The following is a 13,445-nucleotide window of genomic DNA, read 5'->3' on the forward strand; positions in this document are numbered from 1 at the left end:
ATGTGTGCTGGTACACACATTACTAGTACTGAAATTCAGTTGATTTTTGTATAATGATCTTGTATCCTGCAACTTTATTAAACTCACTCAGAAGTTCTAGTAACTCTTTTCTAGATTCCATAGGATTTTTCTACATAGACCAGGATTTCTTAATCTCAGTATTATTGACCTCGTAGGATATTTAGCAGCATCCCTGGACTCTAGCCACTAGTTGCCAGAAGCACCGTCTGCCCCAGATGTGACAACAAAAATGTGTCCAGACATTGCCAAATGTCCTCTGGGGGACAAATTTGCCACTGTTGAGAACCATAGATATAGACAATCATGCCATCTGCAAATAAAGACAGTTTTACTTCATTTTCAATCTTGATACCTTTTGTTTCTATCTTTTGTTTGCCTTATTGCACTGGCTAAGGTCTCTAGGAGATACTCTTTCCTTGTTCTCAATTCTAAGGAGGAAACATTCCATCATCCACTATTAAGAAAGACATTAACTGCAAGTTTTTCATAAGTGCCTTTTATGAAATTTGAGGAAGTTCCCTCCTATTCCTAGTTTGCTGGAAGTTTTTTGTTTAGAAATTGATGTTGGATTTTGTCAAATTCTTTTTCTGCATCTATGAAGATGATCTTATGGTTTTCTTACATCATATGGTAGATTACATTGATTGATTTTTGAATGTTAAACCAACCTTGTATTTCTAGGATAAATGCTACCTGATCAGGATTTATTAGCTATTTTAATATACTGTCAGATTTGATTTGCTGAAATTTTCTTCGGAATATTTGCATCTTTTCTGATTTTGCTATGAGAGTAATGCCGGCCTCAAAGAATGTGTTGGAATGTATTCTCTCCTTTTCAGTTTTCTGGGGCCTTTGGATAGCATTGATACTATTTTTCTTCCTTAGTTATTTGGTGGAATTCACCAGTGACACCATCTGGACCTGGAATTTTCTTATGGGAAGCTTTTTAATTATAAAATCAAATATTTAATAGATAAAAGGCTATTCAGGTTATCTGTTTCTCCCTGAGTGAGCTTTGATAGTTTGTGTCTTTTCTGAAATTTGTTCAATTCATCTCACTTGTCAAATCTGTTGACATAAAGTTGTTAATAACGTTTCCTTATTATCCTTAAATTTAGTGTGCGTAAATGCTATAGTGATGTCATTTCTCTTATTGTCAGTATTGGCAGTTTGTGTCTCCTCTCATTTTTTTCCTGAACAGTCTGCCTAGATGTTTGATTTTGTCCTACTTGGACTCCCAATTCCATCTTCTCAACTCTGGAAACTATTGGGCTCTGCTCATAGGTTGCCTCTCCATGTGTTCTGGCCTGGTAACTTTTACAGCTTACCTCATTTGATTCCCTTCTTTCATGGATCTTTTGTGGCTGATGTACAATATTTGAAAAACTTTGTTTCATATACCTTGTTTTTATTTTGAAGTTGTTTCTGGAGAAAGGGCAAATCTGGTACCTTTTATTTCATCCTGGTCAGAAGCAGAAGAAGGCCTCAGCACTGTTTTCTGCTTTATCATATTTATTTTTAATGTCAAGCTGGTCCATGGTACTTGACTACAGAAATTATTTCACTGTTACTTCTGGGAGTGCAAGGGAAATATAAGGTCCTTCATAACTTTTCAACTCTCAGATTTATTCTTGGAGAGACATCCAGATGATAGAGTTTTTTCCAGCATTTGCTAGGAATAACAACAGTACAGAAGGAATTGATAGAGATACGAAGAGGCATAACTAATAATTTCTCATCTGTAAAGACCCAAGATAATATTATTTGGCCAGTATTTCTTACTTACAACCTTTTAATATCAAAGTAAAAGGAAAGTATGTTCGTTTAGGCTTAGAAAGACTCAATTGACTTGATGGTGAGTTTCCACATCCCAACTTGAGCTCTTAATAAATATTAAGGAAGAATTCTCTAGCCCTTGAGGTTTAACACAACTATCAAGACTGAAGAAAGGGATAGGTACGTAGACCGCTTTTTGTTCTGACCCATATGACATTTCTGATGCTGTTACTACAATACTCATGTTTTCCCCTCTTGTCTATGTTGCAGGTTTTCTGTCTCAATTGGTCTCAGACAGGCCCCTGACTGAGTGCATCCGTGCTGGCCACTACGCAGCAAGTGTCATAATTAGGCGGACTGGCTGCACCTTTCCAGAGAAGCCAGACTTCCACTGATGGAAAAGCAGGAAACCCCAGCCCAGGAGTACAGACTGCCCTGATTGCTTCCTGAGAATTCCCATATCAATAAAGAAGAAAATTATCCGCCACCTTTCCTACTATAATAATGTTCATTCTTAATTTAGAGGGTACAGTAATGCTCAGTGGAATCTTTATTCTCTCAACAACCTAAAAAATGAGGTTTATTTCCATAGTTTGATAGTGCCACTTAAATGTCAGTTAAACAAGAATATAACATTTCAACAGAAATTTTTATTTCATTTTCAATTATTTTGTAAATTCATGTGTATTTAGCAAAGTGATCAGTTTTTTTACATACATTTCTGCTTTGAATGCAGATGCAATTTAATATAATAGATTTTTTAAAGGAATTAATGGTAATACATAAATCTTTAGCTTTTATACAAGTATATTTAATTCAGGAGTGTGTGTGTGTATACATACACAGATATCTCATATATGTACCACATGTATACATGATAAATGGTCAAATAAGGTACAGAAATATTTATCTTGCCAAGTTATGCCAAATCATTTCTTCAGTGTGTACTCAAACATGTAATAAACTTTGGATAATTAAATAATTTGCCAAATTATAAGCTATATTATAATATTCAAATCATAATCTTATATTTACTTATGGTACTCTGTAATTTGATACAAATAAAAACATATCATAATAGGACTTTTTTACTTTCTTTGCCCTGTGCTCAACAAACTAAGGAAGAAAGATCATTATTTAATCCTGGGCCCCAAAACGATACCTAATTTTTTGATGGAGATTGAAAGAACAACATAGCACATTGAAAAATAACTTAGTATTGACGACCAATAAGCCACTGTTTTAAGGAAGTCAGAATGGTATAATGGAACCTCTGGAGTCAGGCTTAATTACCCTTAAATGACCTTGGGCAAATTACTCAGCCTCTGAGCTTCAGTTTCCTTTCTATAAAATGGGATCATAACCCCTATGTACGAGGTCATTGAGATGATTTGAGAGAATATCGAGTATAAAATGCGTGTTACAAGCCCAGTAAGTGCCTAGTAAGTACCTGCTATTTTTATCACTATGATTATTGTTGTTGAAGAAGAGAGAGATCATAGTTATAAAACTGGATTCAAACCATAGAAAGGGGTTCAGGCTTTTGTTTCGTTTGATGTTTGAGTAATCTTCCAGGTCTCCTATGCTTGCTTGTCTTTATTATTATTGAGATATAATTCCTTTACCATGAGATCTTCCATCTTAAAGTATACAGTTCAGTGGGTTTTAGTGTATTAACAAAGCTGTGCAGTATCACCATTATCTAAATCAAGAACACTTTCATCACCCCAAAAAGAAACCCTGTACCTCCGAATTCACCACACTCCCCTTCCTCTGGCAGCCATTAACCTATTTTCTGTCTCTGTTGATTTGCCTATTCTTGACATTCATAAAAATGGAGTCATACGTGTACTTTTGTGTCTGGCTTCTTTCACTCAGCATGTTTTCAAGGTTCACCTTTCTTATAACATTTTCAATATTTCTTTTTATTGTTGAGTAATGTTTCATTGTATGGATAGACCATATTTTGTTTATCTACTCATCAGTTGATGAATATTTCAGTTGTCAACAATTTTGGGCTATTAAGAATTATGCTGCTAATTAACATTCACGTACAAGTTTTTTATGTGGATGTACATTTTCAGTTCTTTTGGGTATATACCTAGGAGTGGAATTGCTGGGTCACATGGTAACCCTACACTTCACTTTTTTCCAAAGGGACTGCACCATCTTGCATTCTCACCGACAAGGTTCAAGGATTCCAATTTTTTCACAGCTTTGCCAATTCTTGCTACTCTGATTATAGCCATGTTGGTGGGTATGAAGTGATATCTCATTGTGGTTTTAATTTGCATTTTCCTGTTCACTAATGATACTGTGCTTATTGGCCATTTATTTGTATTTTTCCTTTGGAGAAATGTCTCTTCAGATCCATTGCCCATTTTTTAATTAAGTAATTTGTTATTTTTATTGTTGAGTTGTAAGCGTTCTTTATATTTTGTGGGTATAAGTCTTATCAGACATGATTTACAAATATTTTCTCCCCTGTGGGTTGTGTTTTCACTTGTTGGTGTCCTTTGAAATGCAAATTTTTAAAATATGTATGAAATCCAATTAATTTTTTTTTCAATTTTGCTTTTGGTTTCATATCTAAGAAACCATTGCCTAATTCAACGTCATAAAAAATTACAACTATGTTCTCTTCTAAAAGTTTTATAGTTTTTGCTCTTTGATCCATTTTGAGTTTATTTTTGCATTTATTTGAGGTAGGAGGTCTAAATTAATTATCTTGTTTGTGGATATCCAGTTGTCCCAGTATCTGATGTAAAAGACTGCGTTCTCTACTATTGAATTATCTTGGCATCCTTGTCAAAAATCTATTGCTCATAAGTGTAAAGTTTTACTTCTGGATTATCAATTCTGTTCCATTGGCCTATATGTGTGTGTCTATCCTAATGCCAGTCCAGACTGTCCTGGTTACTGGAGCTCTGAGTAAGTTTTGGAATCAGAAAGTGTGAGTCCTCCAACTTTGTGTCTCAACAACAATTAGAATTAGTTTAGGAGCTAGAGTATCTCTATCATATTAAAACTATTACAGAATGTCTTCCTCTCAGATCAGTAGACGGGACTTCTCTCTTATTTTTGTTGTTAAGAAAATCTCATAAAAAAAGAACTATTGATCAAGTACCACTCACCAGGTAGGCTTTTATGACAGTCCCTGTTTATAGGCGGTTTCAAGGAATGCTCTCTGGTACTAATTAACATGCACACAGATTGTGCAACTGTCTTGTATTAAAAAAAAAATAATCATTGGAATACATGTTACTTTGTTCTTGGGTTTATGGCATGTGTTTAGTTCTCTGTTTTGGTACAGGACAAAGGAAAAATATTGGCTAACATAGCTGACCAGGTCTCTGCAAAACTGCCTCTAACTGATTGTTAGGCATTCCCCGCTATGGCCTGAGTTTTTCCATCTTGGAATGACGAGTAGTTAACCTAGTTCCATTTTATAGCATCTTGGTTTAATAGATAATTGAGGGAAAACTTATAGCATAGGGAAAGAACAATGAAGTTGTCAAGAAGATGTGGGTTCTGCCCCAAAGCTGGCTTCAGATAACTGAGTGACCCTCTTATTCTATGTAATTCACAAATGTAGGTGCTTTAGGGATAACATCCCTAAAGAATGCTGTGTACCAGTGGTTTTAACAAGGTCATCTCCCTGTATGTGGGGAAAGATGACTCTTACCAGAGGAGTGAGCCAGAAAGACTGAGGTCATTCATTTGTGTGTCACAGTTGGAAAAATGAGGTGGGCACTAGAGACTGATAGTCAGGGGTGAGCTCTGGTGATCTGGAGAGTTAGAATATTGAGGTCAGCCTAGTCTCAGCAAGTGATCAAGGGTTGCTGAAAGCTGCTTCCACGTGGTAGAAAAGAAGGTGGTATCAAACGTGGAGACAGGCTAGGTGCCCAAATATTAATATGGCAGAATAGGAGGGAAAGAAAAAGGAGCAGGAGTGGCTATTGAGTTTTCTTGTAGTTATGTCTGTCTTCATGATATGTACCTTTAAGTACTGCTTTATTTCTCTGAGTCTAACTTTCTTTTTAGATCAGAGTGAGAGAAATATATTCTTTATCTTAAATAAAATCCAGGCAACCTTGGCTAAAAGCTATTATTCTTACCCACTCTTGTAAAGCAGATATAATTTTTTCACTCTTTCAAAAAGAGATGCATAATATAGATTGCTTTGGACATATACAAGCCTACAAAGAAAGCATGTGTGTGGGCGATAGTCTAAAAATACAACCAGTGTTGAAATATAAAAACATTGCACTTACTCATTTCTGTTATTCTGTCACTCTTAGGAAAAAAGTGTCTATTTAATAATATTTCCACTGGATAAAATAGGTTTAAAATGTAAACAATTTCTTTTTGATTCAGTATTAGTTCTGTGTTCAAGTCCTTGGCTTTGTGTCTCCTTGGTCAAATTCTTGAACTGCCTTGAGCTTTGGTTTTCTCAACTCTAAAATGAGGAGAACATCCACCCCCAGTGACAGAGTAAGAGCATATGAGAGTAAAAACACTTTATAAATAGTAAAATAAATTTAAATATTAAGCAGTTTGATATTTTATAAAGGCACTAAAGCAACTCAATAGGGAAAGGAAAATCTTTTCAATAGATGCTATAACAACTTGTATCTTTTTGGAAATTTAACATTTGACCCCTTACCTCATACCATACATAAAAATTAAAGATGGAGCTTGGCCATAACATAAAAACTAAAACTATTATGCTTCTAGAGGAAAACAGCTTAAGGGAAGGCAAGTTTCTTGGAGAGGACTTTGAAAGCATTAAATAACCATAAAAGAAAAAATACTGATAAATTGAACTCTAAAAAAATTTAAACTTTTTATTCATCAAGATGCCATTAAGAATATGAATGAACAAGCCACATGCCAGGATAAAATATTCACAGCACATATAACTAATGAAGAATACATTAAAAAATCTCTAACTCAATAATAAAAAGACATAGATGATACTACAAAAGAAAATATATGAATGGCCAATAAGTGCATGATGAAGTATTCAACTTCATGAGAGAAAGGAACATTAAAACCTCAGTAAGATACTACTGCTCTGGAAAGTCTAAAATTTAAATGACGACATCAAACATTGGAGAGGATGTGAAGCAGCCTTGCCAGTGGAAGTGTAAAATGGAACAGCCTCTGGGAAAAGGCATGGGAGTTTCTTTAAAAATTAAACATACCTATTCTTTGATCCAACCATTCCACTCCTGGTATTTACCGAAGAGAAGTGAAAGCGTATGTCCACATATAAAGATTGTATTAGAACATTTAGAGCAGTTTTATTCATTGTTGTCAAAAACTGGAAACTGAGTAGCTGTCCAACAGCAGGAGAAGACATAAAAACTATGGTGTATTCAAACAATGGACTAATACTCAGCAAATGAAGGAAATTACTGATAAAACAATATGAATCAATCTTAGAAACATTTCGCTGAGTGAAAGAAGCCAGATATGAATAAGAGCAAACTGTAAGATTCCCCACGCATGAAGTTCTAGAACAGGTAAAACCCACCTACAGTGAAAAAAAACAGAACAGGAGCTGGCTTTGTGGGAGAGGAGAGAAGTGGAAACTGGGAAGGGGAATGAGGGGACTTTCTAAGCTGACAGTGATGTTCCATGTCATAATAGGGGTTACACTGTTGTATACATTTGTCAAAACTTGGGGAATATCCCACTTAGGTTGTGAGTTTTTTAAATTTCACACACCTAAAAAGAAACCAACTGAGCAAATACTGAACTCTAGTTAATGATGCGTATATTGCTAGATATGAATTGTATTGATGTCTGTAACTTACAGTGATGTTTATCAAATAATAAGATGAATGGAAAGAGGGATGGGTAGATGAGTAGATAAATGATAAGGCAAATATAGCAAAATGTTAATTGTAGATTCTAGATAGTAATTAGATGGATATTTGCTACATAATACTGTTCAATATTTCTGTATGGTTGAAATTTGTCCTAATGTTGGAAAAAATATAAAGTGCTTAAATAGAGAAACATATTAAATTTTTTATTAAGTATAGTCAACTTAATATTATGTTTCACATGTACAGCAAAGTGATTCAGTTATATATTTTTTTCAGATTATTTTCCATTACAGGTTTTTTACAAGATATTTGATTATCATTCCCTGTGCTATACAGTAAATCCATATTGCTTATCTGTGTATAGTAGTTTGTATCTGTTAATCCCATAGTTCTAATTTCCAACCCCCTACACTAACCTTTCTGTTTTGGTAACCATAAGTTTATTTTCTATGTCTGTGAGTCTGTAGGTTTCTATTCTGTATACAGATTCATTTGCATTATTTTTCAGATTCCACATATAAGTGATAGCATATATTTGTCTTTCTCTGACTTACTTCACTAAGTATAATATTCTCTAGGTCCGTCCATGTTGCTACAAATAGCAATATTTCATTCTTTTTATGACTGAGTAATATTCCATTGTGTGTATGTGCCACATCTTCTTAAACCAGTCAACTGTTGATGGGCATATGGGTTGTTTCTATGTCTTGGCTATTGAAAACCTTTTAAATTTGATTAATAGCATCTCATGAAGAAGATAACACAGCACATAATACAAAATCACACGTTATTTATTTCAAAATGTAATTTTTACATGAATTCCATGACAAAATTAGCCAATCTTGGGTTGCTGCAGGGCTTCTTGGGGCTACCACAACCTCCAAGCCCCTCTTCTTAGTATGGAATACCCTCTCCTCATCCCGTAACCCCCCGGCAATTGGAATATTCATGAATCACCTCTGCAAACACCAACCAGACCTCTTCCCATCCAGGCTCCTAAACCCACTACAATCTGCTTCTGCCTCCTCTGAAGCATTCCTTCTCCTGATTACCAGAAAATTCCTAATTGTCAAATCTAATGGCCAGTTTTCAGTCCTTACCCTACCTCATCTTGTCTCAACATCTGACTTGGAGGACCACATTCTCTTGAGACTTATTCCCTTGACTTTTTCCTCATTGTCTTGCCTCCTTTACAGCCCCTTCTTTGTCTGCTTAGGAACACCTCCTCTATCCTTGTCTTCAGTGTCAAGGAGCCTCTACTCCCCCACGCCTTTTGTCACTGTTACTCCCTCAAGCCTTTTGTCACTTTGTGAACTAGTTGACCAACTTGGTTGCCAAGAATTCATCTATCACCTAATTACTCTCAAATCTCTGTTTCTAACCCTGATTTCCTCCCAAGCTTTAGGCTCAAAACCTACAGGTCAGCCCCTTGGGATATTCTGCAGACAAGTTGATTATCAAAACAGAACTCACCTTCTCTTGAACTCCCCAGCCCAGTCTATTCTTCCTACTTTTTCTATCTCCATTAATAGAAATAATTCTTCCTGACTTTTCCCTTCCTCACCCATTTGTCTAACTGATCACCAAGTTCTGTCAGGTCTGCCTCTCAAATCTCTTCCTCACCTCTTCATCCTCTCAGATATAATTTAGACCTTCATCATGTCTGGACTAATTTCTCCCACTTTAGTTCTTCCCCTCTATCAATCAGCCCCCTCTCACCATGAAGGATCCCTTGCTAGAGCAGAAACACAGTCACATTCCCTGGTCTGTTTAAATTCCTTGACCATCCACCTCTTAACCACTTAAGCAGCCTTCCTACTGCCATCCCTCCTTATAACCCTTCACCCCAGCCCAAACATACCTTATCTGGATTACTGTTTTCCTGCTATAACTGCTCATGTTTAAAGATCCAGTTCAAAAGTCAAGCCCTTTAAAAAGTTTTCTCTAAACCTCCCACATAATTAGCTGCTGCTCCATCCTTTTTTCTCTCAAGGCGCATGGCATATTTCCTTACTGTAGTTTATACAATCATAATGTAGCATATAATTTTCATTGGTCTTCTTCTAAGTCAGGACTATCCACTGCCACACAGTACATGCTGAATAAATGTTTGCTCAGGGAAAGCCTTTCTCACTGCTCCAGATCTCTGCAGTGAGTCAGAGACAGAGATGGCAAGGTCACTAAGGATTTTAGTTGCTTGAACAACTAAAATTGCTGTTCTCTGGATATACTTCTGCTCACATTCTCCGTGCTGGAACTCTTCCCTTTCTATTTAGCTTCATTATTAGAAGTCTGTCCCCTAAGTAGGCAAGAGAAAACAGTATCCAGTTTGCCTTAGTTGGCCCACCTTCTCCCCTCTTCCCTAATCACATAATCTACATGCATATAAATGGAACTTGATCATATGATGTAAACTTTTATCCTTTATGACTTTGATCCTTTCTTAACTTGGAAAAAGCTATAATGTAGGGGACCTGGAGTTTGAGAACTGAGTTCTAGTCTAATCCCTTCACTAATTAGCTAGTGAGGAAGTGATTCCACCACTCTGAGCTTCAGTTTCTCTTTGACTTGGAGTGAGACATTTACAAAGACCTAGCACAGTATGTAAATCTGCAGCAGTTGATGATTTATTCAAAGATTCACCGGCTGCTTACTAAGTATCAGATAATTTGCTTGATGCAAATATGTAGCCGTCACTAAAAATGTGAGTTTGTTTTCTTGTAAGTGTGTTTTAGACTTTATTTTTTTTTAATATTCTGTATAGTGCTGTTTCCTCCCCATCCAATTCTCCCTTGGCCAAAATAATTTTTCTCTGAATTCCTCCTTTAAGGTCTTCTAAGTAGCACGGAGTGGTGGTTAACAGCATGAGCTTTAAACCAGACTTTCAAGGTTTGAATCCTGGCTCTACCACTTTTTAGCTGTTGAGATACTGGGTAAGTTGCTTGATGTTTTGCTTTCCGCATCATTAAAATACAGTAATACCTACTGCATTAGGTTGTTGTAAAGAATAAAAGTATTAATACATGAATCTTAAAAATGTTATCTGGCATTAAGTAAAGCACTTAAGAAGTGGTAGCTGCTATTATTTGCAACCTATGGTTCATCGGATGATGACCTTGCCATGAAAATCATTTAGAAATTTTCTTATACGCTTGCACTGTCCAGTATGGTAGCTACTAGCCCTATGTGTCTACTCTGCACTTGAAATGTGGCTGATTGGAAGAGTAGGATTGCAAGTATAATGTAAACCAGATTTTCAGAGCTTACTAGCAGAGAGACATCAGTGAAAATAACAGAATAAAGTAAGAAATAGCTAAAGTCCACCCCTCTAAAAGAAACACTTTTTTCAAGAAGAACAGCCTCATTTTGATAAAGCCAGTGAGCTTCATGGCATTTGAACTTGCCCAAGTACCATTTTCCCACGCTCCAAGAAATGCAAGAAACAAGAAAGTATGGTCCATACCCAGGGAAAAAAGCAACCAATATAAAACTGTCCCTGAAGAAGCTCAGTCATTAGATTTACTAGATAAAGACTTTAAATCAGCCATTCAAACAGCTAAAAGAAAAGCGTGTCTAAAAAACTAAGGAAAAGCATGGCGTCTCACCAAATAGAGAATATCATTAAGGAGATGTAAAAAGGAACCAAATAGATACACTGGAAGATTGAAAATTACAATAACGCAAATGAAAAATTCACTAGAGAGGCTCAATAGCAGATGTGAACAGGCAGAAGAAGGAACTAGAGAACTTAAAAATAGTTCAATTGAAATTACCTAATCTGAGGAACAGAAAAAATAAGAATAAAGACAACTGGACAAAGTCCCATAAGAGACCCATAATATACCATGAAGTATACCAACTTACATATAATGAAAACCCCAGAAGCGGGGAAGAGAAAGAATATGCCAAGAAGTAATGGCTGAAAACTCCCCAAATAATCTACACACCCAATAAGAGTATTACACTCAGGTAGGATAAACTCAAAGACAGTCACATTGAAACACATTAAGTCAAGCTCTCAAAAGACAAAGACTCTGGGGTGGAGGGGTTATGGCTCAGTGGTAGAGCACATGCTTGGCATGCATGAGGTCCTGGGTTCAATCCCCAATGCTTCCATTAAGGAGGGGGAAAATGACAGACTCCTTAAAGCAGCAAGAGAGAAGAAATATCACATACAAGGAATCCTCAATAAGACTAACGGCTGATTTCTGACCAGAAATCAGGAAAGCCAAAAGGCAGTGTGTCCAAAGAATGAGAAAACAAGCCACAGACTGGGAGAAATATTTTTAAAACACATATCTAATGAAGGACTGTAATCCAAAATATACAAAGAACCCTTGAAACTCAACAGTAAGAAAATAAACAACTTGATTTTTTTTTAAGTGGCCAGAAACCTGAATAGCTACCTCACCAAAAAGTTTTATAAAGACAAATAACTATATGCTCAAAATTATATGTCAGATAATTGCAAATTAAAACAATAACTTCACACCTAATACAATGGCCAAAATCCAGAACACTGACAACACAAAATGCTGGTGAGGATGTGGAGCAACAGGAATTCACATCTATTGCTGATGGGAATGCAGAACGGTACAGACACTTTGGAGGACAGTCTGGCAGTTTCGTACAAAACTAAACATATTTATCATATAATCTAGCAATCACACTTCTTTTATTTACCCAAAGAAGTTGAAAACTTGTATTCACACAAAAATCTACACATAGATGTTTATAGCAGCTTTATTCATAATTGCCAAAACCTGGAAGCAACAAGATGTCCTTCCATAGGTTAAAGGGTAAATAAACTGTTGTATATCCAGACAATGGAATATTATTCAATTCTAAAAATGAATGAGCTATCAAGCTGTGAAAAGACATGCAGGAAGGAGCCTTAAATGTGTATTGCTAAGTGAAAGAAACCAACCTGAAAGGCTATCTTTCAGTGTATGATTCCAACTATATAGCATTCTGAAAAAGGCAAAATTATGGCAAAATTGGGTGCCAGAGGTTGCAGGGAGTCTGGGAGAGGGATGAATAGACAGAGCATTGAGGATTTGGGGCAGTGAAACTATTCTGTATGTTACTATAATAATAAATATGCATCATTGCACATTTGTCCAAACCCAAAGTATATACAACATCAAGAATGAATCCTAATGTTAACTATGGACGCTGGGTGATAATAATGTGTCAGTTCAGGTTCATCCATTGTAGCAAATGTACCACTCGGGTGGAGAATCATAGGGGAGGCTGTACATGGAGGGGAGGCAGAGAGTATATGGTAATTCCCTGTACTTTCCATTCAATTTTACTCAAAGAGTCTCTTAAAAATAAAAAGCTGTGGGATGACATACTCAAAGTGCTGACAGGAAAAAAAGCTATTAACAAAGAAGCCAGCAAAAATATCTTTTAAAACTGAAGGCAAAGTTGAGATATTCCAGATAAACAAAAGTTGCAAGTGTTCATTGCTGGCCAACCTGACCTGAATGATATGCTAAGCAACACCCCTCAGGCTGAATTGAATATTTGCTCATCATTATCATAGGACAAATGTTGCAGCCAATAAAAATATATTAGAGGTAATTTTTTGACCCCAGGATTTTTTTTAATTATCATGTGTAAAAGATTTTAAATAATTCCATTTACATTTGCTAAGCAATCACTAAATTCTCTAAAGTTGGCTTGAATGTACAAATTACTTTCAAGTCTTGGATAGTTTTTGCCTTTAAGGATTTTCCAGTAATCGCTAAGGATGCCATCCCCAACTCTGCCCCATTTACATCAGACTTTCCATTCCATCTTGCAGAT

At 36.0% G+C, this 13,445-nt stretch overlaps 1 protein-coding gene across 2 annotated transcripts in view; it reads left to right on the forward strand.

Moving 5' to 3' along the window:
• ADK (adenosine kinase) overlaps positions 1–7,993 on the forward strand; it is a 414,549-nt gene extending 406,556 nt beyond the window's left edge. For both annotated transcript variants that reach the window (XM_010963146.3, XM_045522789.2), the window contains exon 11: positions 2,068–7,993. In XM_010963146.3, coding sequence (XP_010961448.1) covers positions 2,068–2,192 — 125 coding nt within the window. In that variant the 3' untranslated portion in view covers positions 2,193–7,993. The remainder of the gene's footprint in view (positions 1–2,067) is intronic.
• Positions 7,994–13,445: the final 5,452 nt, after the last annotated feature.

This window comes from Camelus bactrianus, chromosome 11, assembly GCF_048773025.1.
Source record: "Camelus bactrianus isolate YW-2024 breed Bactrian camel chromosome 11, ASM4877302v1, whole genome shotgun sequence".
Lineage (NCBI taxonomy): Eukaryota > Metazoa > Chordata > Mammalia > Artiodactyla > Camelidae > Camelus > Camelus bactrianus.